Below are 26007 nucleotides of genomic sequence, written 5' to 3' on the forward strand. Positions count from 1 at the left end.
CAGAGACCCTTCAAGACCGAAAGGCTGGCCGGGTACGGTGGCTCACGCCTGTAGTCCCAACACTTCGGGAGGCCGAGGCGGGCAGATCACCCAAGGTCAGGAGTTCGAGACCAGCCTGACCAATATGGTGAAACCCTATCTCTACTAAAAACACAAAAATTAACTGGCGTGGTGGCACACCTGTAATCCCAGCTATTTGGAGGCTGAGACAGGAGAATCGCTTGAACCTGGGAGGTGGAGGTTGCAGTGAGCCGAGATCATGCCATTGCACTCTAACCTGGGCTACAGAGTGAGACTGCATCTGAAAAAAAAAAAAAAAAAAAAGACCGAAAGGCCACGAGATGCAGCCAGTAGGTGGGTGCTTAGTGTCCCAGATACGTTCGCCACCCCTGGGGCAGGCTCTGAATTTGAGTCCCTGAAGGTGGGTCTGTGCAACATTCCCAGCAAGGAGGGGAGGGGGCTCCGGGGTCTCCCTGTCTGCTCCACCACCGCAAGCCCCTGGGAACAGGCAATGCCATCCCACGGCAGCCTCTGGCCTTCACTTGCTACACGTGAGTTTATCCCCCTCTCCATCCTAGAGATAGTCGGTCTGATTTATGTTGTGCAAAGGCCCTCAAGTGACTGGCGTATCCCTCGGAGACAGGCTCCGGGAGGCGCTGGGAATCCACACTCCCAGCTGGGGCCACGCAGTCCCAGCCACATTAAACGCTCAGACTTTTCTTGCTGATTTTTGAAAATTATTGCACCAAATGTTTACCAGTGAAATGCTGATCGTGATGATAAGAAGGCTGGGGAGGCCAAGAAAAAAGGGAAGAGAGAGTGCAGCTGCACACCCTTCTCCGGGTCCCAGAAGCACCGCTCTCCTGCGTGTTCAACTGGCATTTGCCACCAACATGCCTGTTTTTATTTAAATGGCCCAGGGCAAGGCTCTGACTAAACTAACATTCCCACGCCAACACTCAGCAGCGCCTCTGGTTTTTGGCAATTTTTTTCCTTAGCTGTCAAAGTAAAAATATAGAAGAGTCCTGGTCTTACTTAAGGCTTAGGGCTTTTTCCCTTCCCCCTGGAGACCCGAAAATAGCTCACAGATGTGCGGTACCTGCTAACGTTCGTGCTCCGTGTTACTTCACGAACAGAACTCCCCGTGCTCTCTGTAACCCAAACCCCGATTTCCAGGCCCATGTTCATTTGCAGAGGGGTCCGTGGGGGTCTGTGGGGGGAAGTGTGGGGGGACGGAAGTTCTCAGCTTGTTTAAATGTGTCTGGAGCAGATGGGAGGAAACTCCGGCCGCCTGAGAAACTCTCGCCTCAGGCAGGAGCTTCTCCATCACCCCAGCAGTGAGGTCAAGGATGGCCCAGGCTCCACTCAGGGGACCAGGCACAGGCTGGGTGGGGTGGGGGGTGTGGTCAAAGTCCTTCGGGGACTCCTGGCTCTGCTGGTGGCTCCGCCGGGACAAACGATTCTGCTTTGGGACACCAACATCGTCCTTCTAAGATTAAAATAAACTTTTTTTTAAAGGGGGGTTTCCAGCTATTTTTACCCCCGGAAAGGAAGAAAGGCAAAGACGGAGGAAGGGAGGAAGATGCAAGGAAGGAAAGAAGAGAGGGACAGAGGGAGGGAAGAAAGAGAAATAAAGCAAAGAGAAAAAGAGGGGGACCGAGAAAGGGGGAAGGAGGAAGGAAGGAAAGGGAGGGGGAGGGGCCACCGGGTCTGGCTTTCCCAGTGACTCAGCCCTCGGAGGCTCCCGGTTTGTACCAGAGCCCAAGGGGTGGAGCCTCGAAGTTTCGTCCCCCGGGGCTCTTACTTTTTGGAGAAAGTTCTGAGGTGAGGGGGGCATGGGCCAGGCAGCGTGGAAGTCTCCCCCACAGGCTCTGCAGGGGTCCCTGGGACTGAGTAATTTGGGATCATGGGGGTCTGGGGGTAGTGAGGGGATATGCGGGGTGCAGATGGACCTGGTGGCCAAGCTCTGCCACCCCACTCAGAGCCTCAGTGCCCCCATCCAAGAACCAGACATCGTGACAGCCTCCCTGTCTGGTCCAGCCCCCCACGGGCCCTGCCTGGAGGTTCCAGCCCCGGTGCTAAGCCTCCTCGGTGCCCACCTTCCTGATTTCTCTCCTCCCGGAAGCCCTGATTTGGGCAGGCCTGGCCAACTTCCCAGTGCATGCACCCCCCAAACGGCGTGCCAACCAGGGTCCCCAGCCAGGCACTGCCTCTGCCGTCTCCCTGGGACTCCCTGGAAGCCGCAGAAATGGGCCATTGGCCCCCGAGTGACCCACACCCAGCCCAGGCTCCACCCAGGCCCTGTGGGCTGCTGAGGGGACCTGGGGTCCTGGAAAGGTCTGAGTGGGCTCCCCACTTCTCAGGGCTGGGAGACCATACCCAGACCCATCTACTCTCTTTCCCGTTGAGGTCTGTGCTCTGAGCAGTCTAGGAGCTTCCAGGGACAGGCAGGTGGGTCTGAGCCCTGAGTCACATGCAAAGGACGGGCAGGTGGCCTCCACCTGAGATCTGTACTGCACCAGCCACCCCCTGGCCCAGCTCTAGAACAATGCCAGGTCTGCTCCATGGTCAATCCTACAGCCCTCGAGGCCCACACCAGCTGGGGCCTTCTCCGCTCACCTGCTCAGGAGGTTCAGTGCCTGCCTGGGGACTTGCCCGGGCAACTCACTGCCTCAGCCTCTGTGCAGAGGGGAACAGCAGGGCCTGCCTCTCGGATGCTGACCCTATCCCAGGCCTCAGGGGTAGCAAGGGGGGCAGTTTCTGCGTGGGGACCGCTGGAGACACCGAGCAGACAGGGCCCCGAGCAGAGTCCTGGCCACAGCTGGGGGCCACTGTTCTGGCAACTGGGTCCAGGGAGGGCTCCAGATGCCAACAGGAGGGCCGGTCACAGTGGCTTGCATGGACAGCCAGTTGACTTGGTACCACGCAAGCCGCTGCTGGGCCTGCGCCCACATTCCTTCAGCTTCTTGCAGTCAGGTCAGTCAGCAAATCTTCCGGATCCTCTGGTGTGGGTCCTGGGTCCTGACAGGGACGGGTTCTGCCTCATACACAGAGTGGGTCAGGAAAGCTTCGTGTTCGGGGGCGCTCAGACAGCCGAGAGCCTCTGGGATGGCTGAGGAGTCTCAGGGACACGTGGGGAAGACACTGCTTTGGCAGAGGACAAGGCCTGCGACAGCAGAGCAGGGAAGTCCACGGCACAGACCAAGAGGTGCAGGGTGTGAGGGACCCCTGTGAGGGCCAGGGTGAGATGCCCAGCACCTGCGGGCACCCCTGGGCCTGGGTGATGGTGGCTGTCTGCATGCAGCAGGGGCAGCAGATTCCAGACCCCAGCCTCCTGGAACAAGGGCCAGCCCAAATCCATCCTAGAGGAAGGACAGCCAGGTGCGTCACAGCAGACCGCCCAGCACAGGTGACCAGGTTGCAAGCCAGACATGAAACCACATCTGAAAAAATGCCCAACCTCGAGGAAGTGTCCCAAGTTCTTTTTTTTTTTTTTTCTTTTTTTTTGAGACGGAGTCTCCCTCTGTCGCCCAGGCTGGAGTGCAGTGGCCAGATCTCAGCTCACTGAAAGCTCTGCCTCCTGGGTTTACGCCATTCTCCTGCCTCAGCCTCCCGAGTAGCTGGGACTACAGGCGCCCGCCACCTCGCCCGGCTAGTTTTTTGTATTTTTTTTTTAGTAGAGATGGGGTTTCACCGTGTTAGTCAGGATGGTCTCGATCTCCTGACCTCGTGATCCGCCCGTCTTGGCCTCCCAAAGTGCTGGGATTACAGGCTTGAGCCACTGCGCCTGGCCCCAAGTTCTTTTTAAGTGGATAAAGGCAGATGGGACTTTCAAAATCACTTGGTGCAGCAGAGCCTGAGGCCTGGCAGCCCTCGAAGGCCCCACGGTGCGCCCGATGGTCAGGGGCTGCAGTGGATGGGGACATGGAGGCTGCGTAGGAGGGACCCTGGAGGCCGGACACCCTGGAGGCCTCTGAGCTTGAGCTTCGCATGCAGGTCAGATGTCTTTTACAGTCAGCTTCAAGAGGTGAAGGAGCCCTACCCCTAGGTGGTCTGGAATGTTCCCATAGCTGCCTGGTGGTGGCCCCCACCCAGGACCCGGGAGGGTACCCGCCACGGGAAGTCCCCACACTTAGCCCTGCTTCAGAGCCCCCACGCCCCCTGCTTTCAGTCCCAGGGGCCACTCCAACGTGGCCATGCCAAGCGATGGTCCCTGCTCCAAGTCCAGCCTGCTGCCTTGCACAGTGAACAGACCGTGAGTGTGGGGGAGGGGAGGAGTGTCCCCCAACACCCCCTGGGGGGCCGACTTACCCTACTGGATGACAGCAGCTGAGAACCAAGGCCTGGCTGGGCCTTGAGCTGGCATCCTCATGATGTCTCTGAGCCTCAGCTTCCCTCCTGAAAAATGGGGAGCATCGCGCTCCCTGCCCCCCAGCGCCACAGGGTCATGGGGGCAGCAAGAGGCAAGATGGATTCCTGCAGAAAGGAAAGGGGCCTTGGGCTCAGAACTGGGAGTCTCAGCTCTGGCCGCTCCTTAGAATCAACCGCAGAGCTTTCAACACAGGCAGCCCTCAAATACACCCACCCACCGGGTCACTGCTGACCCCCCCACTCAGACCACATCTCTCTGGGGCCGGAGCCAGCCCTGGGGTGTTTTAAGGTCACCTGGGTCTCCGTGCTGCACAGCACCTGGGGCCAAACAGGCGGCAGGAGCTCCGTCGCTGTCCCTGTGTGCTGACCAGCTGTGCTTTCGCCTCTCCACACACTTGGGGTCTGCTCTGCTCTCGAAAGCCCCCACAGCAACCGCAAAGGAGGGGCCTGGTTGGGCCAATGTCAGCAGGGCCTCCTTAGCCCACCCTGACAATGATACCCCCATTTCTCTGGCAGCAAACGAGGGGGAACTGACCCAGTTCAGTCTCCTGGGGTGCAACGCCTAGGCTGCTCTCCCCTCCGCACCTGCACGTGGCCTCTGAAGAAGAGGGGGCTGCGGGCCACGTCTGCCTCTCCCCTCTGCAAACCCGGCTCTGCGGCCCCATCTCCTCTGCTTCCAGGCTCCTTGGCCAGCTTGGGAACAGCCCCTTCATTCAGGGTACCCCTGCCCTCAGGGGTACCCCGGGAACCTTGTCCCAGCTCCCACCACAAGCTGGGACAGGAAGCCCAAAGTGACTCCCACGGGGGAGGCCTGGCAGCACTGCACCCCAATTCGGCTTCTTGGGGTCCTAGCCCCCACCTTCTGATTGGGTTTCTGGAGTGGCTGGGGTGCCCTGCACACAACCTGCTTTCTTTTGTTTCTCTTTAGCCCCTGCAATGCCCGCTGCCCGGTGCTGCCCCCCTGACCTGCAGGAGAAGGTCTCCAGGCCCCAGGGCAGCAGATACACTCCTGCTCGGTAGGACCCCTGCCTTCCCCCACTGCCCACACCCACTGGCCTGAAAAAGAGGAATGGGGAGCCCGGACAACTTGTGAATGAAGCTTCTCACCTACTTGCCAGGGGCCCACCCCCTTCCCAGGCTGGTGGGGAGGGGAGGCCCATCCCCCTCATCCCTTGCTTCTCCTCAGTACCAGCTGTCCATGGGGTACTCCCGGCTGTGGGTGGTGCAGGCGTTGGGAGCTGGGAGGCTGAGGCCTGTGCTTCCCTCAGGTCTGTGCACCCAGCTCCACCATCTGTAACATGGGCTTATGAATGTGCCTGGCTGCTGGGCGGCTTGACGAGTGGACATCGAATGGGCCACTCTCTTCTCTGCTGGTAGAGGATAGAGGCCCCAGGTGGAGATGCTGTCAGCACAGCTGGGGCAGACCAGGGGAGAACCCCCGTCCAGGGATCCCCTCCCCTCCCAGGCCGCCCCTCCCAGGCCACCCCTTCGAAAAATGTTGAGGACTGGCCCCCCAGCTAGGGCTACATGGGCGATTACTTCTGGCCTGGGGCTCACAGGCAGAGATGCCAACGGAGGCACACAGGCAGTTGCACCCGATCAACACTAGGCCTGAGGCCTTCAGGCCTCCCTGTGCCCCACCCCACCCCCACCCACCGGGAGCAGAGGACGTCGTGGTGGGCAGTGTCCTCAGCCTGGGAGCCGCACAGCCCCGCGCTTCCTTCTATGGAAAATCTGCTCCTCCAGGCTGCCGGGCTGCTGTTACATAAACATCTCTGCTGCCTCCAGACGCCTCCTCTCCTGGGGCGCTGACCCCGAGATGTTACCCCAGGCCTGGAGAAGTGAGGCCAGCTTCTGGGAGGACGCAGGCGAGGGAGGCTCCCAGCAGCAGCTACAGGGGGGGATAGGCCGTCTGCACTGGCTGTTTCCAGAGTGCTCAGCACTTGGCAAGAGGTGTGCCAGGAAAGGCTCGCTGGAGTCAGGTGTGAGATTTGTCCCGCTTTCTGTGCCTCCCTCTGCCACCATGCTCTGCGGTTTCTGCAGCCACTCCCCCAGGCTCCCGAGTCCTAGGTCCCTCTCAGCCTTTCAGTCTCCCTTCAGGGCAGGCATAGCCCTCCTACTCCAGGAGAGCCCCCAGCGCCTTCTGCCATCGCACTCACCACCCTGTGTTGGAGTGGGGAGGGGGCGCTGTTTGTCCCCAGCACGAGGCTGTGAACTTTGCGCAGGGACTATGGCAGGCATTTTGGACTCCTGGCGCTTAACCAGGCTTGGCACAGGGTGCCCGTGCCTGGCATCGTGGTGGAGAAATAAATCAGCCGGAAGGGGTACGTGGGAGGGGCTGCGCCGGCGCCAGCGGCAGATCCGCCCGACCCGTTTGTGCTTTCTGGGGCCACCTTAGGCAGGCGGCGCCCGGGCAGGAGGAGGACGGTGACCGAGGAGCATGTCGACGCGGGTCCCCCCTGGGGCAGCGGGGCGCAATACGTCCGCGAGGCACTGGTCCAGGCTGCTCCCTTGGGGCGCCCTAAACTCCCTGCCCTGAGGCCGCTGCGCCCCCATCCCTCGCGGTCAAGTGCTCAGGCAATCACGGCCAGGGGTGTCTGGCGGCGATCGATCCTCTGGACGCCTAAAGCCGCGGCCACGGGGCCCTGGGGAGGGAGAGAAGCCGCTGGGCTAGGGGCGCACCCACGGCTAGGCCACTTCCCCCAAAGCCCTGCCCCGGGCCCGGAGTCCCCCAACGTGGCCTCAGCTGCTCCCCGCCCGGCCCAGAGCACGGTGGACACAGCTGCCTGCGGCCTCGCCCTCCCTACTCCACCCCGGGCTCCTCCGCTTATTCACATGCAAATTTCCGTCGGCAATTGTCGCCGAGCGCGGCAACGGCCAGAGCCGGATCCTTCCGCAGCCCCGGCTCAAACTTTTGGCCTCTGAAAACTTTCAAACGAGAAGTAGTCCCAGGCACCCGCTCCCGACCCACGCCGCGCCGCCGGGTCCCTCCTCCCCGGAGAGGCTGGGCTCGGGACGCGCGGCTCAGCTCGGGGAGGCGCAAAGGCGGACCCAGCGCGCGGGAGGAGGTGGCCGCGGAGGGGGCGGGGGGACCGGTGGGGGCGGGGCCGGGCGGGGCGGGGCCGGTGGGGGCGGAGCGCACCTCGACTCTGAGCCTCACTAGTGCCTCGGCCGCGGGAGGGAGCGCAGGGGCGCGGGGCGCGGGGCGCGGGTGCGAGCGCAGCGAAGGAACAAGCCGGGCGCGGAGACGGGCCCGGGAGCCCGCGAGAGCACAGCGCCAACTGCCAGCCGGGGAAGAGAGGGCGGGACTGTCCGCCGCCGCCCCGGGACCGTCCGCCGCGCGTGTGCGTCCCAGCCCCGCCGGCCAGCGCAGGAGGCCGCCGTCCGGGCGCAGAGGGCAGCCGGGGGGGAGGCATGCCGCCGCTCCTGGCGCCCCTGCTCTGCCTGGCGCTGCTGCCCGCGCTCGCCGCACGAGGTAGGCGCCCACCCACCCGCGAGCCACCACTTTCCGCGCTCTTTGGAAACGGCAGCGCCCGGCGCACGCGCCCCGTGGCTGGGAGCGGGCGGCGGGGAGGTCGGCGTGGAGAGGGAAAAGCGGGCGGCCCGGGGTGTGGGGTTCTTGGAGTCCCGGGCTGGGGGAGGACCGACCCTCCCCCTCGATCCCCCCGTGGAGGCGGACTCGCGCCGCCCGTGCCTGGAGCCGAGTTTGGAGGCCGGCGTGAGGTGCTGGGGTCCCGGAGGCCCTACCCGGGCCCGCCCTTCACCCGCCGCGCGTGGGGCTTGCCGCCGGTCGGCCGGGCGGGCGGGCTGCCTACTACTTTTCGATTTGAATAGAGTCGGTTTTGGTTTCCTGTTGCTTCTCCGGGCCATTTATCTTCTTTCTTCTTCGCTTCTGGCCCACGCCGGGGCGGATGTTGGGGCGCGGAGTGTGGGCTCCGCGGCGCCGCGTTCGCCTTCACTGACCCGCGCGGCCCGGCTGGGGCCCCGGGCTCCCGGTCGCCCCGCCCGCCGGTGCCCCCCAGCCCAGCTCTCAGTTTGGGGGAGGGGTTTGCGTAAGAAGCCTTCGCGCCGGGGGGCACTGAACTTTTCCTTTTGCTTTGCAGAGTTGAAGTTTGGAGAGCTTGGGGGTGGAGAGCGGGACGCGGGTGGGGGGCTCTTACATCTCTCCTCGCCGCACATCGAGGGGGGTCTCTGGGGAATCGAGTGATTAATCCACTCTTTCTCCGAGAGTTGCAGGCGAGAATTATTTGTTCTCTTCCAGAAAGTGCTGCTCTATGTCACACCACCCTCCCCCGTTTCTCAGCCCCCTAAGATGGGGAGGGAGGGGCTTGAGTAATTGATCCCTTCTCGAGATGGGGTCGAATTCCTTCCGAATGGGGGACCTTCATCCCCCTCCTGTGTGTGTTTGGGGGCTGCCCTAGAGATGCGCGCCCGCGGGAGCAGGTATTGGGTGTCGGCGGAGGCGGGGCCGGGTCTCCGGGGTGCAGTCCTGGTGCCCCTGGAGGCGGCCCCGACTCCACAATGGGCCGCTCTGATTCTGAGGCGGAGGCCGGCGCTTTGTTGGCGGGCGGGGCAGCGGGCGAGCAGCTGTCGCATTTTCCCACGGGCGGGAGCTGAGTGTGGCCACCCCCCCCCTTCCCACCGTCCAGCTCTGCCCCCTTGCAGAACGGGTTTGAACAGAGGCAATCTCGGCGGCTGGATGGGGGGCCCTGCTCTGCCAGCCTCCCCAGTGAGCCTCTGGGGTGGGGGGCAACGCTTGGGAGAGTAGCCCACTTTGTCTCTGCTTTTACCCCACTGCGTCCAGGCGGCACGTCAGGGCACCCCATCCTGCTTCAAGCAGGACGTGTTCCCTGCTGCTCCTCTTCCCCCCATTTCTGACTACAGAACTCTGGGCAGAATGTTGACGCCCTTTGGTTTCATGGTGGGGCTTCCTGTGGTCCCCTGCCCTGGTAACCCATGTCACTGAGTAGAGGCGTCCAGGGTCGGGGGAGGACAGTGCCCCTTGGCTGGGTGCGGGTCCCACCCCCAGGGTAACAAGGGCCTTCGGTGGTGCGGGTGAGACTGACCTCTCTTCTCCTGCCCCTGCCTAGGCCCGCGGTGCTCCCAGCCGGGTGAGACCTGCCTGAATGGCGGGAAGTGTGAAGCGGCCAATGGCACGGAGGCCTGCGTGTGAGTACCACCCCTGCGGGACCTGTTGCTTTGTTGAGGGCAGAGCCCCTGCTTGCAGCCGCGCTGGGGACAGAACCCTGGGGCATTGTCTTCTGGAGATGGCCCAGAGTCTGGGCACGGTCACGTGCTGACTTTTATTGGACAAAGTCTGGCAATTACTTAATCACCAGCAATTATGCTGCGTGTGGAGCTGGTCTGACTGCTGGGGGCTTAGGCACTCCTCTGTGGGCCACCTCAGGCTCCTGGGTTACTAAGTGGGAGTCCCAGGACCCCAATTCTTCTTAAAGTCCCCAAGAAACAGTTGATCTGTCAGGGGAAGCTCTGGACCATTTACTGAGAAGCCCAGACCCCACCACCCTGCCAACTTGGGGCACCTCCTCTGGGCGGGTGATGCCTCCTGGGCAGGTGATGATGCCTCCTGGGCACAGGTGATGCCTCCTCTCCAGGGGTGATGCCTCCTGGGTGGGTGGTGATGCCTCTTGGGCTGGTGGTGATGCCTCCTCTTGATGGGTGATGCCTCCTCTGGGCACAGGTGATGCCCCCTGGGTGGGTGATACCCTCTATGGGTGGGTGATGCCTTCTGGGCTGGTGGTGATACCTCCTGGGCACAGGTGATGCCTCCTGGGCTGGTGGTGATGCCTCCTCTGGGTGGGTGATGCCTCCTTTGGGCACAGGTGATGCCACCTCTGGGTGGGTGATGCCCCCTCTGGGCGGGTGATGCCTCTTTGAAGGAAATTGACCCTTCACAATTGGACCCGCCTTTGGGCTCTTGTTTGCCCCAGCTCCCTCCTCCCGGCCTCAGGCTGGGGCTGGGGAAGAGAAGGCGGAACTCATCTTTTGGCGCGGGGTGTGGGGTAATTATTGAGTCTGGTTTCTGTCCTGGCATCTGCAAACTCTGACCTCCAAATCCCGTGGCCCTTTTGGTCTGCCAGGCTCAGATGTAAAATGGGCATGGAGGGGGCTGGGAAGTCGCGGGGAACCGCTCCCTCCTGCCTGCCTGTGAGTGCCAGTCGGCGGTGGGGAACTGTTCTGCTGTGGCCGATGCCCTTCAACTTGAGTCCATCCCTGATGAGAATAATGAGGAGGTGTTTGGTGGCTGGAAAAAGAGTTCCCTCCGCCCCCCAGGAGCTACAGATGAAGAAATGGCTCCCCAGCCAGTCTGCGCGCCCTCATTCCAACTGTAGAAGGTCCCATTCCCTTGACAACCCCAGCCCGGCTCCTGCCTGCGCCGACTGCCCAGCCTGTGGGCAGCAGCCCCCCTCCCTCCCCGGCCCCCACCCTCCCCAAACTGAAGCCAATTAAGCAGGTCCGTGAGCAGTTTAATGGACAAAGCCGGCTGTGTCTTTGTCAGACACTAATGAATGCGCACACTACTTTTTTTTTTTTTTTTTTTTTTTTTTTGCTTTTTGGGGCCCCCTTCTCCCCCTGCAGAAGCCGCACGGACGCTTGATGCCCTAAATCTTGTTTCCTTTCATTCAGAGACCGACAGCTGGGATCCAGGGGAAGTGCAGCAGCTATTGTTGGGGGAGGCGGATTAATGCCGTGTGATTAATTATGCGTGGCTTCCCAGAATGTATAACCCCGTTCCCCGCCACCGCGCTCCCGGCTCGGACTTTGCCTCCACCCATTCAGGTCTCTGGGAGAAGCTTCTTGCTCCTGCAGAGGACTTTGGGAGGGTGGGAGGAATGCCGTGCTGGGAAAATTGGGGGCCTGTTGCTTCTTCTCAGTGGCACTAGGCAGTAGGAACAGCTTGGCCCACAGGGGTCTGGGACTGAGGTCTCCACAGGCCAGAGGGCTGTGCTTTGGGGTACAGATGGCTGCAGCTCCCTGATGTCTGGGCCAAAACCCTGCCACAGGGCCGCAAAACACTGGTGTCATGGGCCCACTCTCCCATTCCCCAAACCTGGGATCCTGGTGAGCTGTTTCCTGCCCAAGGCAGGCCGCTGACCAGGGCTTTGGTGCCTGGCCTTGTCCCCTTCGCTGGGGCCTGGCGCCCCCTCCTTCTTGGCGGGAAGCCTGCTTCAGTTTGGCCTGACAGGCAGCCGAGCTCAGCCCACAGAGACCCCATTGTGCACACCCCACAAGTCCAACGAGAAGATGGGACGGAAGTGCGTCCTCAGGCTCCCGCCTCTGGGCTGCAGGGTTGGAGGCCAGGGCCACAGCTGGGCCCGGCTTGCGGAGGCACAGGTCAGGGCTCACCCAGCAGTTTGGGGAGCATTGCGGCCGCTTCCTCCCTGGCCTTGAGCCCCACCCAACGTACACCCCTCAGGCACCTCCGCCTTCCCATTCCTGCTTGTCTTTCTCAGAAGGCCCAGGAGGTCTGTCCAGGAGTTGGCCAGGGCACCTGCAGGAAGCCTGGCTCTCCCAGCAAGGGGAGAAACCCACACTGTTTCTCGAAAGCATTTGGGGTGCAGGCTCTTGGAGCCCTGCCAGCCTGCGTGTGAATCCCGGCCCCGTGGTATCCAGCTGTGAGCCCGGAAAGAGCTTTGATTTTTGGTGCCAGTTGCTACTTCTGCTGTAGAAGGGGCCTGGTCTTGCTGGGGTTACAGTGCCTGGCACACTAGTACTGGGTGAATCATTTCTTTCCACCCCAAGCGAAGGAACCTTCACCGGAAGCTGCCAATCAGGTGGCTGCAGAGCTCGGGATTGGAAAAAGTGGTTTTGTTGGTGCAAAATGCCTTCCCAGGAGGTCAGAGTGTCACTGTGGCCTGGTCAGCCAGTGGCCAGGTAGAAAACACCCGGGTGGAGGATGCTTGGTCTCTGGGCACCTGCGGTGTGGCCGTGGTGGCTGTGGTCGGAGATAGTGGCCTTTTGAGCAGGCCCAGGGGGTCACTGTGGCCCTTGGCTCTTCTCCAGCCCCCTCGTCAGCTCCATCAGTGTGAGCAGGGGATACTGAAGAGGGCTCCCCCTTTTTTGCCTTTGTTTTGAGGAGAGGCGGGAAGAGCTGCAGGGACCTTACCTGTCTGGGTGAGACTGTGTCCTTGGTCTGAAATGCTCTCCCAGGCTGCCTGGGTCTGGGCTGGGCATCGAGGCGGGGGCGGCTAGGATGTTGCCTGCTGATGGCAGAGTCAGAATTGCACATGGCGTCTTCCAGGAGCTGGGAGAAATGAGGGTAGGCTGTCACGCCCAGCACCTCCAGGAGGATGTCCAGCTGCCTGCTGGTTGGTGGGCTTTAGCTTTGGACGACCTTGTGTCTGAGGCCTGACCTGGCCACCCACTAGCTCCGTGACCTTGGGTCATCAGGTCATGCAAGCCTCAGTTTCCCCAGCGTGTCAGCCAGGCTGATACACACTGGATCTCTTGGTGGAGCGTGAGGATGGCATGAGAACCGTGTGGAGAGGGCACCTGGTCGGTACTCCTTTCCTCCCCGCCTTCTCCCCGTCGACTGCCAGCGCTGGTTTCCAGAGCCTCCTTTCTGAATGTTTAATTGATTGATGAGTGAATTCAGAGACTCCTAAAGGTGCTGCCTGGTGGGCCGGGCCTGGCACTACCTGGGGAGGGACTTGCCGGCTCCGGGGAAATCCATCTCCCAGGATGGCTCCGGCTCCGGGGAAGTCCATCTCCCAGGATGGCTTCAGTTCACAGACGCGTTTGAGCGCCTGCTGTGTGCTGTGTTCTGCTCCAGGGCAGGCCCCCGGTGGGGACAGGGCAGACACGGCCCCTGCTGCCCTGCTCCCGTGAAGTTGACTTCCCAGCAAGGGGTGAGAGAGACACCTGGCTCACGTGTGGGACATGTTGGAGGTGTACCGGCTCGGCGGTGGCCTGGCATAGCTCCTGGCAACCCCGTAAAGCTGTCTGGATCAGGCACCGGTAAGTGAGAGGAAGAGACCCAGAGAAGTTGCCATCGGCCCCAGGATCACACAGCAGCGGCAGAGTTCCTACCAGCCCTGCCCCTCTCCATCTCCCAAGCGAATGTCCCTAACCACAGCCCCAGCCTGCCCCGTCACTTCCCGACTACAAGCGGGCTGGGGGCGTGGCTTCCCCTTAAAAGAGGAGGAAGGAGGCTCAGGCGGGAAGTGACTTGGCCCTGCAGCCGGCCTGGGAGGGACGGGGTGTCTCCTGTCACCCGGTCTGGCTGTTTCCATTGAGTCACCTGCCTTGTCTTGGGTGCGGCCAGGGGAGGAACAGGTTGATTCTCCTCCTCGTGCTGAGCTGAGCGGAAAGGTCTGTGACAGGACCTCCTGTTTATGCAGAACCTGGTCTTCAAGGGCGCCCCGGTTAGAAAAACATGCTTAAAAACATGCAGCGTCCGAGGAGTTCAGATCACCTGAGGTCAGGAGTTCAAGACCAGCCTGGCCAACATGGCAAAACCCCTGTCTCTACTAAAAATACAGAAATTACCCAGGCGCAGTGGCATGTGCCTGTAACACCAGCTACTTTGGAAGCTGAGGCAGAAGGATCCTTTGGGGATCCTTTGAACCCAGGAGACGGAAGCTGCAGTGAGCCGAGATCATGTCACTGCACTCTGGGCCTGGGCAACAAAGTGAGACTCTGTCTCAAAAAAACAAAAAAAACAAAAAACCCAGGCAGTGTCAAATAGAAAGTCTCACCTACTCAGACTGGGGAGACTTCAGGAACAGGAAGGCCTGGGGCAGAGACTGGGGTGGGAGCCTGGAGAGTTCTGAAGGAAGCTGGCTCCTTGGGGCAGGCCCCGCCTCTGAACAGCGGCCAACATGTTTTCCATTGAAAAAAATAATAATAGAGAAAGAGAGAGAGAAAGAAAACAGCGTTCCTGGCAGGAAGAGGGTAGGGCAGGGCAGGGCAGACAGTGCACTGGGGAAGTGCTTCCACAGGGCAGAGCTGGGCATGGGGACCCCCAGATGTGGGCAGCAAACTGGAGACCCCACGGGAGCCGGGACTGGCCTCGTTCCTCATTCCCTGCACCTGCGATGGGCAGTGGCGGCCCCTGGTGCCCACTGGGCAGTTCCAGGCCGGGCCGAGGGACTGCACCCTTTTGCTGTGGGGAGGGGACCTTTCCTGTTTCATGTCTCGTCTATAAATAGTGAAAGGATGTGGCTTTGCAGAATCGATTGGGTGTCTAGCTTGCCTTCCTCAATAATGCAGCGATGACAGCTCATGCTCAGGACGCTGCTGTTACCCAGCCTCGTAAAAGCCCTGGCAGGCGGCCGCCCACCCTCCAGGTGTGCCAGTGCCGTTTCATCCCCAGCGCACCGGTGGGAACGCTGTGGCTGCGAGGGCGTGGGGATCTGAGGCAGGCTGGCGTCAGCTTTCACCTTCATGTGCAGGCGTCTCCAGAACTTTCCGGATCTTTCCCGGGGCTGAGGAGGAAATACCAGCAGCTTTCACGAGCGGCTGGCTTTGGGACATCACACCTGTGGGCCAGGATCCTTTTGATGGCCTGGAGTTTCCCAGGCAGCACTGGGGCTTTCTTCCGTGGGACCCAGAGCTCCGAGGGGATGCGAAGCAGGGCTGGCTCTGATTTGCTGTGCTCCCCACACTGTCTCCTCCCTGGGCCTCAGTTTCCCCATCTGTCTGTAATTCCCTTCCAACGACAGCCAGCGGGACCCTGCGTTGGGCTGAAGGCGTGGTGGTGGCCGTGGGCCCTGCGGCAAGGCCTGCACTGGGCTCGGTGGTCTCCCCAGCTGGGGATGGGGCAGTGGCTGCAGGGGTAGGAGGGCGGAGGGAAGCCCTTTTTCTTTTTTCTTTTTTTTTTTTTTTTTTGAGGCGGAGTCTCGCTCTGTAGCCCGGGCTGGAGTGCAGTGGCCGGATCTCAGCTCACTGCAAGCTCCGCCTCCCGGGTTCACGCCATTCTCCGGCCTCAGCCTCCCGAGTAGCTGGGACTACAGGCGCTCGCCACCTCGCCCGGCTAGTTTTTTGTATTTTTTTAGTAGAGACGGGGTTTCACGGTGTTCGCCAGGATGGTCTCGATCTCCTGACCTCGTGATCCACCCGTCTCGGCCTCCCGAAGTGCTGGGATTACAGGCTTGAGCCACCGCGCCCGGCCGGGAAGCCCTTTTTCAAAGTTGCCTGGTTGGGTTCTCCTTGTGGCCCTGCCCCACCCCACCCTGCTCCCTGGGAGCAAAGGGAGCTAAGGACTAGATCTGGGGGATGCATCTGTATATGGGGGGATTCTGGGGAGGGACTGGGGGGCTCTGATGTGCTGGGGGTACACAGGGGAGGCTTTGCCTCCGACACCCACACTTACTCATGTTACAAAATTTGCCTTTCTTTTGTTTGTTTGTTTTTTGAGATGGAATCTTGCTCTGTCACCCAGACTGGAGTGCAGTGATGCAATTTTGGCTCACTACAACCTCCGCCTCCCACATTCAAGTGATCCTCCTGAGTAGCTGGGACTACAGGCGCACACCACCACTCCCAGCCGATTTTTGTATTTTTAGTAGGGACAAGGTTTTACCATATTGGTCAGGCCGGTCTCCAACTCCTGACCTCAGGTGACCCACCTGCCTCGGCCTCTCAAAGTGCTGGGATTACAAGCGTGAGCCACCATGCACGGCCACTTTTTTTGTTTTTGGAGATGGGGTCTCACTCTGTCACACAGGCTGGAGTGAAGTGGTGGGATCATGGCCGACTGCATCCTCAAACTCCTGGGCTCAAGCGATCCTCCTGCCTCCGCCTCCAGAGTAGCTGGGACTACAGGTGTACACCACCGTGCCTGACCAATTTTTAAATTTTTTGTAGAGGTGGGATCTTGCTATGTTGCCCAGGCTGAAAATGTGGCTTTTGAACTAAAGCGTGCTGTTCATTGGCATCTAACACATTCACAAGTTCATTCAACCATTGTCTAGTTCTAGGACTTTCTCACTGCACACAACAGAAACTGTACCCAAATACCGTCACTCTTCCCTGACTGCCCCAGCCCCTGGCAACCACTAACCCGCTTTCTGTCTCTATGAATTTGCCTCTTCTGGACATTGCCTCTGAATGGAATTGTACTGAGGGCGGTCTTTGGCCCCCGGCTTCTTTCACTGAGCGTGATGTGTTTAAGGTTCATCCGTGCCACGCATGGACTAGAACTGCATTCTTCTGAGGACTAGATTTTAGCCGCCAAAAGCATCAGGGACTGGCTAGAGGGGGCCACCAGCATCCCAGTTCCCAGACAGTCCAGAGGAGGCGATTTTTGGGAGGGCATCCAGGGTGGTTTCCCGGAAGAGATGGTGCTCGCTCTGGGCCGGTGCGGCCACCCAGCAGCCACAGAGCCCCCTGGAGTGAGTCCTGGCATGTTCCCAGGTGAATCTGTAGGATGGTCTGGCATGCCTGCGGCCCCTGCCCAGCTCAGGACTCCGAGACAGGTTCACAATCTGTCCCCGGGCCTCACTCACGTCAGCCGCCAAGCTCTTCAGCATCCCTCAGCCCACAGGAGGCACATAATGGGGCCACGGTCACTCAGCTCCCACACGCCTGGTGCTGTAAGAATGCAGGGTAGATGGTCTTTATTGAGCGTCTACTACATGCTGGACCCTGGGGCATGGGTGGGCACGGCAGCTGCAGGCCCCCCTGGGCAGGGGAGGAGCACGCCGCTTCAGAACCAGGCCGCAGGACGGACGGGCTTGGCCACAAGCTGGGGGTGGACACTGCAGCCTCCATGGCCTCCTGCGTGCAAAGTCAGTGCTGTGGGACCCCACCTGGATGCCCCTGCCATGGCCTTCAAGTGAGGCCCACCACAGAGCAGCTTCCACGCTGGCTGGGACAGGGTCCGCAGCAGGGAGCTCCAGACCAAAGGAGGGCAGGGGCTGGGGCAGCGGGGGGCGCTGAGGCTTTGGACGCATCCAGGGGCAGGCCAGGCATCTCAGCCCCCACCTGCCTGGTCGACCTGTTCCGGGGCTTTCTCTTCCCTGGACAGAGCTCGGTGTGGTTTTCTCCAGGCTGCTTCTCCCCCTGGACCCTCAGGGTCAGCTTAGAGTGACTGGCTATGCCCTGGCCGAGACCCTGGCCCGTGTGACACAGGAGAGGGCTAGGAGCCTGGCCCCTCACTCTGAGACACAGATAGCATCCTCTCTGAGTTGCCCTTGGGACAGGGAAGCGCCATGTTCCCTGCAGGGCACCAGGCCAGCCAGTGGCCCTTGACACCGAGGCCCCGTATGCAGGCAGCTGGGGGACGTCTCCCTGTCAGGCGGATGTGTGAGTGTTAGCATCGGGGTGCCTGGTTGCCCCAGTGGTGGTGGTGCAGGGTAGTTGGGCGGTCCCAGCATTTTGGGGTTGCTTTCTGTGTATCTCCGAGACCTGTGGAATTCTGGGAGGAGAAACTCCCCAGCAGTGTCCTCAGTGCACCCCCCCACCCTGCACCCATTGCCCCTGGGAGGGAGATTTCTGTAGAGGCCTCGTCTCTGAACCCCCAACTCACAGGCTCAGGGGCCCAGGATTGGGGGCGTCTTGCAGTCTACACTCCAGATTAGCTCAAACGGTTAAACAAGGCCCTCTCCGCATGCTCTCCCTAATGCAAAGCGGTGGCTTTGCGTGGGTCCCCAAGGGGTCTTGTGAACCCTGGGGGCCCAGCCCCTCCCACCTGGCTGCACCCCTTAGGCGGGAGATCCCATCCTGCAAGTCCCCAGCCCTCAGCCTCAGCTGCAGCCCAGACGCCAGGGCTCTCGGGGGCGGGGGTGAGGCAGCAGTTCCCTGAGGTCTGGCCTGTGGGGCTGCCCTGCTGTGGTTCCTGCAATTTCCTGGAAGGAGGTCTGGGGCCTGGTGTCCAGTGGGGCCTGTGGGGAGGGACTAGGGGGGTTCTGTGAGGAGGGACTGGGGGGCTCTCTGGGGAGGGACTGGGGGGTTCTGTGGGGAGGGACTGGGGGGCTCTGTGGGGAGGGACTGGGGGGCTCTCTGGGGAGGGACTGGGGGCTCTCTGGGGAGGGACTGGGGGACTCTGTGGGGAGGGACTGGGGGGCTCTCTGGGGAGGGACTGGGGGGCTCTCTGGGGAGGGACTGGGGGGCTCTGTGGGGAGGGACTGGGGGGTTCTGTGAGGAGGGACTGGGGGCTCTCTGGGGAGGGACTGGGGGCTCTCTGGGGAGGGACTGGGGGGCTCTCTGGGGAGGGACTGGGGGGTTCTCTGGGGAGGGACTGGGGGCTCTCTGGGGAGGGACTGGGGGGTTCTCTGGGGAGGGACTGGGGGGTTCTCTGGGGAGGGACTGGGGGGCTCTCTGGGGAGGGACTGGGGGACTCTGTGGGGAGGGACTGGGGGACTCTGTGGGGAGGGACTGGGGGACTCTGTGGGGAGGGACTGGGGGGCTCTCTGGGGAGGGACTGGGGGACTCTCTGGGGAGGGACTGGGGGACTCTGTGGGGAGGGACTGGGGGACTCTGTGGGGAGGGACTGGGGGGCTCTGTGGGGAGGGACTGGGGGGCTCTCTGGGGAGGGACTGGGGGGCTCTGTGGGGAGGGACTGGGGGGCTCTGTGGGGAGGGACTGGGGGGCTCTGTGGGGAGGGACTGGGGGGCTCTGTGGGGAGGGACTGGGGGGCTCTGTGGGGAGGGACTGGGGGGCTCTGATGTGCTGGGGGTGCCTAGGAGATGCTTTGCCTCTGACACCCACACCTGTAGTTCCCAGACACACGCAGCAACCAGGCCCCATCGGGGTCCTCACAATCACAGTCTGCGAGTGCCCAGTACCGAGGGCGTCTCTGGATCAGGCCAGGCCCAGATGCTGCCCGGACCCTCCCCCAACAGAGCCTACCGCCGCGGTGGGGACCAGTGGCCACAGAACAGTCACAGGCCTCGCCTGTGCGGGGCTGTTCCGACCGCTGGGCCCGGCGGGCGCTGTTCTCACTCAGCGGGAGGCCCGCCGGCTGCTAGGGAGCTTGTTGAGATTTTCCCCCCAAGAAATCGTTGTGTTGTTGCTTCTGCTCCGCCTGGCACTGAGGTTGGCGACAGGCTCTAATCGGCAGGTGAGAGTTTGTCATCAGACCGTCGTCCCTGTCTACACTGTCCCCTGGTCTGGGCGTCCGTTGTGTGTCTCTGAAGGGCTTGAATTGGTTGTTTAAAGCTGGGTAAATGCCCCCTTGACGTTCTGTTGACACTGTCAATTTGCTGAACAAACTTCCACAGGTAGCACAGGAGGCCAGCCTTGCCCTCGCCTGAGCTAAGGCCCGGGGAGGCAGGTCCTGTGTTGAGTCAGCCTTTTTGTGAGTGTAGCGGCCCGGCAGGATGCACCGGGTTTGAGAAGTGGACTCCTCGTCCCCCACCACATCCCGAAAGCCCTCAGACGTGGAGGGCAGGACGAAGCCGATGGTCGCCCTCGTGCCGAGATGACAACTGGGCACAGAGGCGGTGGCTCCCGGCCTCCTGCCCTCTTCCCCATACTGGGGTCACCCAGCGTGACTCATGGCCTGAGCCACAGGCACCTGCCTGGGGAGCCACGGCGGGGAGACCCGGCTTTATTAGAGACGCGTTCGTGCCTCATCAGGTCCAAGGGAGGAGACTGGCACGTCCCTCACTTTCCCTGAAACAGGTTTCCCTACAGCCCAAGCAGACAGGTGAAGGTGCATTTGCAGACAGATGCCTTAGTAGGAGGCTGGAGCTTTCGGCCCAGAATTTTCCCTGCTGTAGTCCCACGGTCACTGAGCCTGCCCGGGGGCCCGAGGAGGTGCCATTGCGCCACCCAAGCCTCAGATGAGTGTCCTGCCCTCAACCCTGTGGGAGGCAGCAGCTCAGGCCCCGACCCTGGCCTGCCCTCTCTGAGGCCCCTGTGGCCGTGGCGGGGCAGGGACCGGGCTTGCCAAGCCGTCAAGTGGGCACAGAGACTATCTGGGAAGGAGGTGGGCGGTGAGAGCTGACTCCCCGCAGCCGGGGGATGGATGAGCCGTGTGCGGCACAGCAGGGCCACGCGGCGGGGCCCCCACAAGTTCCGCCCGGTTTCAGCTATTGACGAGCGGAAACACAGTTACTGGAAATGAGAGAGGTTTGGGGGAGCAGCCAGGGCTTGAACACGTGTGGTTTCCCTGACGGCTTTTCAGTAAGAGATGCTGAGTTCAGGCTGGAAGCTGGCTGGTGGGCGGAGGGGGCTGGGCCAGAGTCTGCCCCCTGGGCCTCCACTCTCCATCGTTACAGAGGGACCTGGGTTGGTCCCAGCTCCCAGGGTGCAGCCCCTGCCGGTGGACCCTCCTACTTCCCCTTCAGTGGTCAGAAGGAGGCTGGCTTCATTCCTGTCTGACGAAGGGCCAGGTGGGGAGGCCAGGCGGGACTGAGTGTCCAGGGTCCACGTGGTGGCGGGGCTCAGGCCGTGATGAGGTCCTGTCCTGGCAGCCTCCAAAGTCTGGCCCAGCACAGAGCTCTGCAGCTCTCTGGTGGACGGGCCTGGCTGGGCTGTCGGCAGCCCTGGGGCCAGTGGGCACTGGGAATGAAGGTGGAGGCAGGTGGGTGGCTGCAGTCCAGGCCGGCCACCCCCTCCAGACCTTCCCCCTTCCAGGCGTGGGGTGGCACTGGGCTGACATCTCAGGCTGTGGGCCTCTTTCCCCCATGTGGGCTGTGTGACCCTGGGCCACCGCCACCTCTCTGAGGTCCCTTCCTCCTTAGGAGATGGGAGGCGGCCGGGGCCATGAAGTGTCCCCCAGGGCTCCTGACAGCGCCAGCTGCCGTCCTTGCGGCGACTGTCTCGAGTTGTTGCACTTTCTTTTGAGTTGGCAGCAGAGTCGTGGCAGCCGTGGGACATGTAGCTGGGTCTCAGGCGGCACGCCCGGCTCCCCCGGGGGTGTGTCATCTGTGTCATCCACCCTGGAGCCCCTTCCTGGTGCTGTGGAGGCCCCTCCAGGAAGGTCTCTCCCAGAGGCCAGCCCCAGCCACAGGCTCTGGGGAGACCGTGTGGGATTTGCACGAGGTTGTGATCTATTTGATCCAGGTCATGTGTGGGATTTGGGCGAGGTCCTGCGGGATTGGGTGAGGTAGTGCGAGATATTTGGGCGAGGCCACAAGGCACTGGGCGAGGCTGGGCATTATTCAGTGCCTTGGAGGGACAGAAGTTTTAGAACCTGCCAAGTCCAGCCCAAGAACCCCCAACTTTCCCCACATGGAAAGGTACCCCAGACCGTCCCCGACCTGTGCTAGCAGTCCTCGGACACCCTGGTGTCCCCCAGGTTGTGGCACTGCAGGCCCCTGCCCCGGGGGGGGGGCCCTCCTCATGGGCCCCTCCCAGGGCTGCAGGCACCTGCCTGGATCCCACTTCCCAAGTGTGTGGTGCCCCAGGCGCCCGGTGACTGTGCTGGGCCTGGGCAGAGTGAGGCTCTGAGGGGGTGCCAAGGGCACAGTGGGCCTGTATGTGAGCCGGACTGGGCGCTGGGACTGGGCAGGCGAGGAGTGTTCCGAGAGGAGGATTCCTGGGCTCGGAGGCTCCTCTGTGCCTCGTGTGGTCGGAGAGCGGGGAGCCGGCAGGTGTGATGGGGATGGGGTGACCTCTGGGGCCACCACGGAAACCGCCGTCCATCTGTGGCCGAGTCGAGAGGCAGCACAGAGGTGTCCTCATGGTTTCCCGGGACGGGCGGGAGGAGGCACAGGATGGTGGTGTCTGCCCCTGGGAGGCCAGGAGTGCGCCTCTGGCAGTGTGAGCTTCGGCTTCGTCCCTCGTCCACCAGTGCTGATGCCCCGCGGGTGCCGTGGGTGAAGGGGCGTCGGTGCCCTCCTGCTGGGCGGGAGGAAGAAAGAGGAGCGGGAGTCTGGGCCTCTCTCACCCAGGGCCCTGCCCCCACCACCCTAGGGTTTTGTGTTTCGGTGGAGCTGTAAGAACGCTTTGTCTGCTCCAGACTTCCCGGTCCTGGAAGATCAGGTGGTCAGGCAGAGCATCCAGACCGTCCGGGCGGGGCTGGGGGTGCGGGGGACACGCGCCTTCCTCCTCTTTCCCAGGGAGCTTCTGCCGCTCCTGCGCCACCCTGGGAAGCTGCCCTGCCCTGCCCCGCTCTGGTCTCCATCAGCAGGAGTGGTTCTGAGCTGCCTTCAGACGCAGGTGGTGTGCTGGGCACACCTGCCCCGTTTTCTCACCTGTGAAAACGGGCCCATTACACACCCCCAGGACGGTTGTGGTGTCCCACGAGACAGAGCTTGGAAAGCCCGAGTGTAGGTCAGGCCAGGAGGGGCGTGGGCTCAGCGTCCTCATCCCTGGGCTGGTGTGTGCCGGGCAGATGTCTAGAGGTCCTGCCCCTCCCTGCAGTATTCTTAACAAGGACGCTGGACGTGGAGCCAGCACCCCCAGGTGACTGCTCCGCTGGCTGTGGGGCTCTCTCCAGAGGAGAACAGGAGGCCCTCCGGGCAGCCCCTTCCCGCCGCCCCCAGCGACAGGATCTGTTCGGAGCAGTGGTGGGAAGTCGCCAGAAGCCTGTCAGGCGCTGGCCTGGAGCGCGGCCTGTGATGCCCGACTTCATTCGTGGAGTGTGGGTTGAGCCTTCCAGCAGCGCTGCTGTGGGCCTGTCCGTTGCCTTCCCTGCCCCTGAGCCATCATGGGGTGTAGGGCTGGACTGGGTCTTCTTGGGAGCAGAGGCCCGGCGTGTCGTGACCATCGGGGCCTCTCCAGCCCAAGAGGCTTTTCCACATGGATCCCTAGGGGCCGTTGGGGTGACCGGCATCGGGGAGGCCCAGGGCAGGATGCACATGCCTGCTTTTGGGGGGCCCGTGTGGGAAATGCCCGCGGTGGAGCAACGGGTGGGGCTCCAGCCGGCGTTTTTCATACTCCAAACAGCCTGCGGGGCACTTTGGTGACACCTGGCTCCTGGTGTCCCGGAGCCTGTTGGGCTGTGCCTTGGCGTTTGGGGGAGGGGCTGGCCACATGCCCCCCAGAGCGGCCACCCCAGCTCTGCCGCCTCCACGGGCCTTCTGTCCGTCAGATGTGGGCAGCCGTTCCCACGTCGGGTGAGGGCGCCTGTGTGGGGCATTGTTTTCCCGGCTTCGGGAAAGGTGACTTCCTGGGAGGACAGGTTCTGTCCCCATCCCGCCTCCCACACAAAGGGTTTCCCTGGAGCCAGAGGAGGAAACCTGGCCTTCCTGCACTTCCTCCTCCAGCACATTTTACACTATCCGAGGATGCAACTGGGGGAAAAGATTTGCAGACAAAAGAGCCGGGGGTGCCGGCAACAGCTGTTTGGGCCGGAAAGCCCGGCCCCGGCTCAGACTCATGCTGGGTCCCTGCTCTGTGGCGGGCCGGCCACGACCCCCGCCCCACCGGACTCAGTCCCCTGCTGCCTGCTGTCTCAGGAGTGGTGGCTGTTTGGGGCTAGCCCCTTTTCTGGGCCCCTGCCTCCCTGAAGTCTCCACTGCCCCTTTCCTCCTTCCTGGGGCCCTGGGAGGCAGGGCAGGGCCCCCACGCAGCTTTCAGCAGCTCCAGCCCAACGGCTGCAGGGGCTGAGGAAGGCCACAGCTCAGGTGGGACCACAGGTGGTGGCTGGAGGCAACCATCCCACATTGCCGCCCCCAAACTGGTGGTTTTGTGCCCCAACGGTGAGCAGGCCTGGCGGTGCTGGGCTCCTGTGGGTCCCCTCGGCCCCCTCTGTGCCTGCATCCCTCTCTCCTGTCCAAGGTGGGGAAGGAAGCTGGGAGCAGAAAGGGAAGAAAGATCCGGTGGCTGCAGGGCACCTTTCAAAGCCTCCCGGCCACTGCAGAGGCTCCAGCCAGCTGTTTGAACAGGGCTTGGGACACGGTCCTGGCAGGTTTGAGGAACCTGGGGACTTCGTTGCTGTAAATCTTTGTTCTGGGGGATTTGAGGAGGCCAGGGAAGGGGCTGTGAGCAACGAGGTTCCAGCATCTTCCCAAGGCTTCTGCATCCCCCAGGGCTGGGCTGCTTGGCCATTCCAATGGGAGAGGACCCCAGGTGGGGCTCCCAGCCCCCTACCCAGCTCATTTTTTTTTTTTTTTTTTTTTTTGAGATAGAGTCTTACTCTGTTACCCAAGCTGGAGTGCAGTGGTCGGATCTCAGCTCACTGCAAGCTCCGCCTCCCGGGTTCACGCCATTCTCCTGCCTTAGCCTCCCGAGTAGCTGGGACTACAGGCGCCCGCCACCTCGCCCGGCTACTTTTCTGTGTTTTTTAGTAGAGATGGGGTTTCACCATGTTAGCCAGGATGGTCTCCATCTCCTGACCTCATGATCCACCGGCCTCGGCCTCCCAAAGTGCTGGGATTACAGGCTTTAGCCACTGCGCCCGGCCATCCCAGCTTATTTCTTAGCAGCCAGTGCCTCCTGGAAGGTGGGTGGTGCCCACTGGGATTTGGGAAACTTGGACTGGCCTACGCCCAAGGGAGGGGCTGAGGTCTCAGGACTCCCCCTGCCCCAGAAGCCTTGGTCCGGGCTGGAGTGAGCTCGTTGGCCTCATGGAAGCATGCCTCGGGAAGCAGTCACCCCCCTGGGTCTGGCCTTATCTCCCCATCTCCAGTAGAGGGTCACAGTGTCCCCCCTGGCCAGTCCACGTATGGCCCCATTTGCTTGGGCAGGCCGATGGGCGGGCCTGTCTTTGTGGCCCAGGTCACCTGGTGTGGGGCCCACTGTCAGTGGTGTGGGCAGAAGGTGGCCAGCTTTGCTGGGTCTTAGCAGAGTATGGCAGGATCTGGGTCTGGGGAGAGTGTGGGGGTGCCCCACCATGGCAGGAGCAGGCACAGTGGGAGCTCTAGACTCCCCTCTGGGCAGAAAACCCCTTGAGGCTGGGGGCAGGTCCTGCTGGTGAGGGAGGGGTCCCAGGGGCAGGGGCACCCTCAGGCCGGCTGCCTAGCGTTTGGCTCCTGCAGGACGTGGCCACGGGCTCCCTGGGAGCAGCAGCTGTTGGGGGTGTCTGGGGAGGAGAAGACCCCCCTTTATTGCCCTGTGAGGGGCCACACTGCTGCCAGGGAACCCTTGGGCTGCTGTGGCGGGACGATGGGCTGGGATTGGCATCAAGGCCCAAGGAGGGCAGGTGGGGCTGGACCTGTGACTGCTGGGGAAGAGGTGGGGTGTGTTAATACGCTGATTTCAGCCAGGTGGCTCCTCCCTTTCCCTTCCCAGGGAGCCGGGTGTGCAGGGTCGTTCCTTCTGCTCTAGGAACTGCGACTCCTGTGCACTGGAGCGGCCCCCGCACTGTCCCTGCCCATCCCCCACGCTGTCCCTCCCTGTCCCCCCCAATGTCCCTGCCCATCCCCCACGCTGTCCCTGCCCATCCCCCACGCTGTCCCTCCCTGTTCCCCCCAATGTCCCTGCTCATCCCCAACACTATCCCTGCCCATTCCCGCATGGTCCCTGCTCATTCCCCACACCCCCACGCTGTCCCTGCCCATCCCCTGCAGTGTCCCTCCCTGTCCCCCCCAATGTCCCTGCCCATACGCCACACTGTCCCTGCCCATTCCCCAACCCCCACAAAGTCCTTACACATTCCCTGCCCACCCCCACACTGTCCCTGCCTGTTCCCCTCTGTGTCCCTGCCTGTCCCCCTCCGTGTCCCTGTCCGGCCCCATCACTGTCCCTGCCCATCCCCCTACTGTCCCTGTCCATCCTTGCACTTTCCCTGCCCATCCCGGCACTGTCCCTGCCCGTCCCCCCACTGTCCCTACCTGTCCC

The 26007-nt window shown here is 62.3% G+C and overlaps 1 protein-coding gene across 1 annotated transcript in view; it reads left to right on the forward strand.

The window, feature by feature from the left end:
* Positions 1-7529: 7529 nt before the first annotated feature.
* Positions 7530-26007, forward strand: part of NOTCH1 (notch receptor 1) — a 53258-nt gene continuing 34780 nt past the window's right edge. The window contains exons 1-2 of the mRNA XM_015116353.3: positions 7530-7846; positions 9462-9540. Coding sequence (XP_014971839.2) covers positions 7786-7846; positions 9462-9540 — 140 coding nt within the window. The 5' untranslated portion in view covers positions 7530-7785. The remainder of the gene's footprint in view (positions 7847-9461; positions 9541-26007) is intronic.

This window comes from Macaca mulatta, chromosome 15 (genome assembly GCF_049350105.2).
Source record: "Macaca mulatta isolate MMU2019108-1 chromosome 15, T2T-MMU8v2.0, whole genome shotgun sequence".
NCBI classification, from domain to species: Eukaryota; Metazoa; Chordata; class Mammalia; order Primates; family Cercopithecidae; genus Macaca; species Macaca mulatta.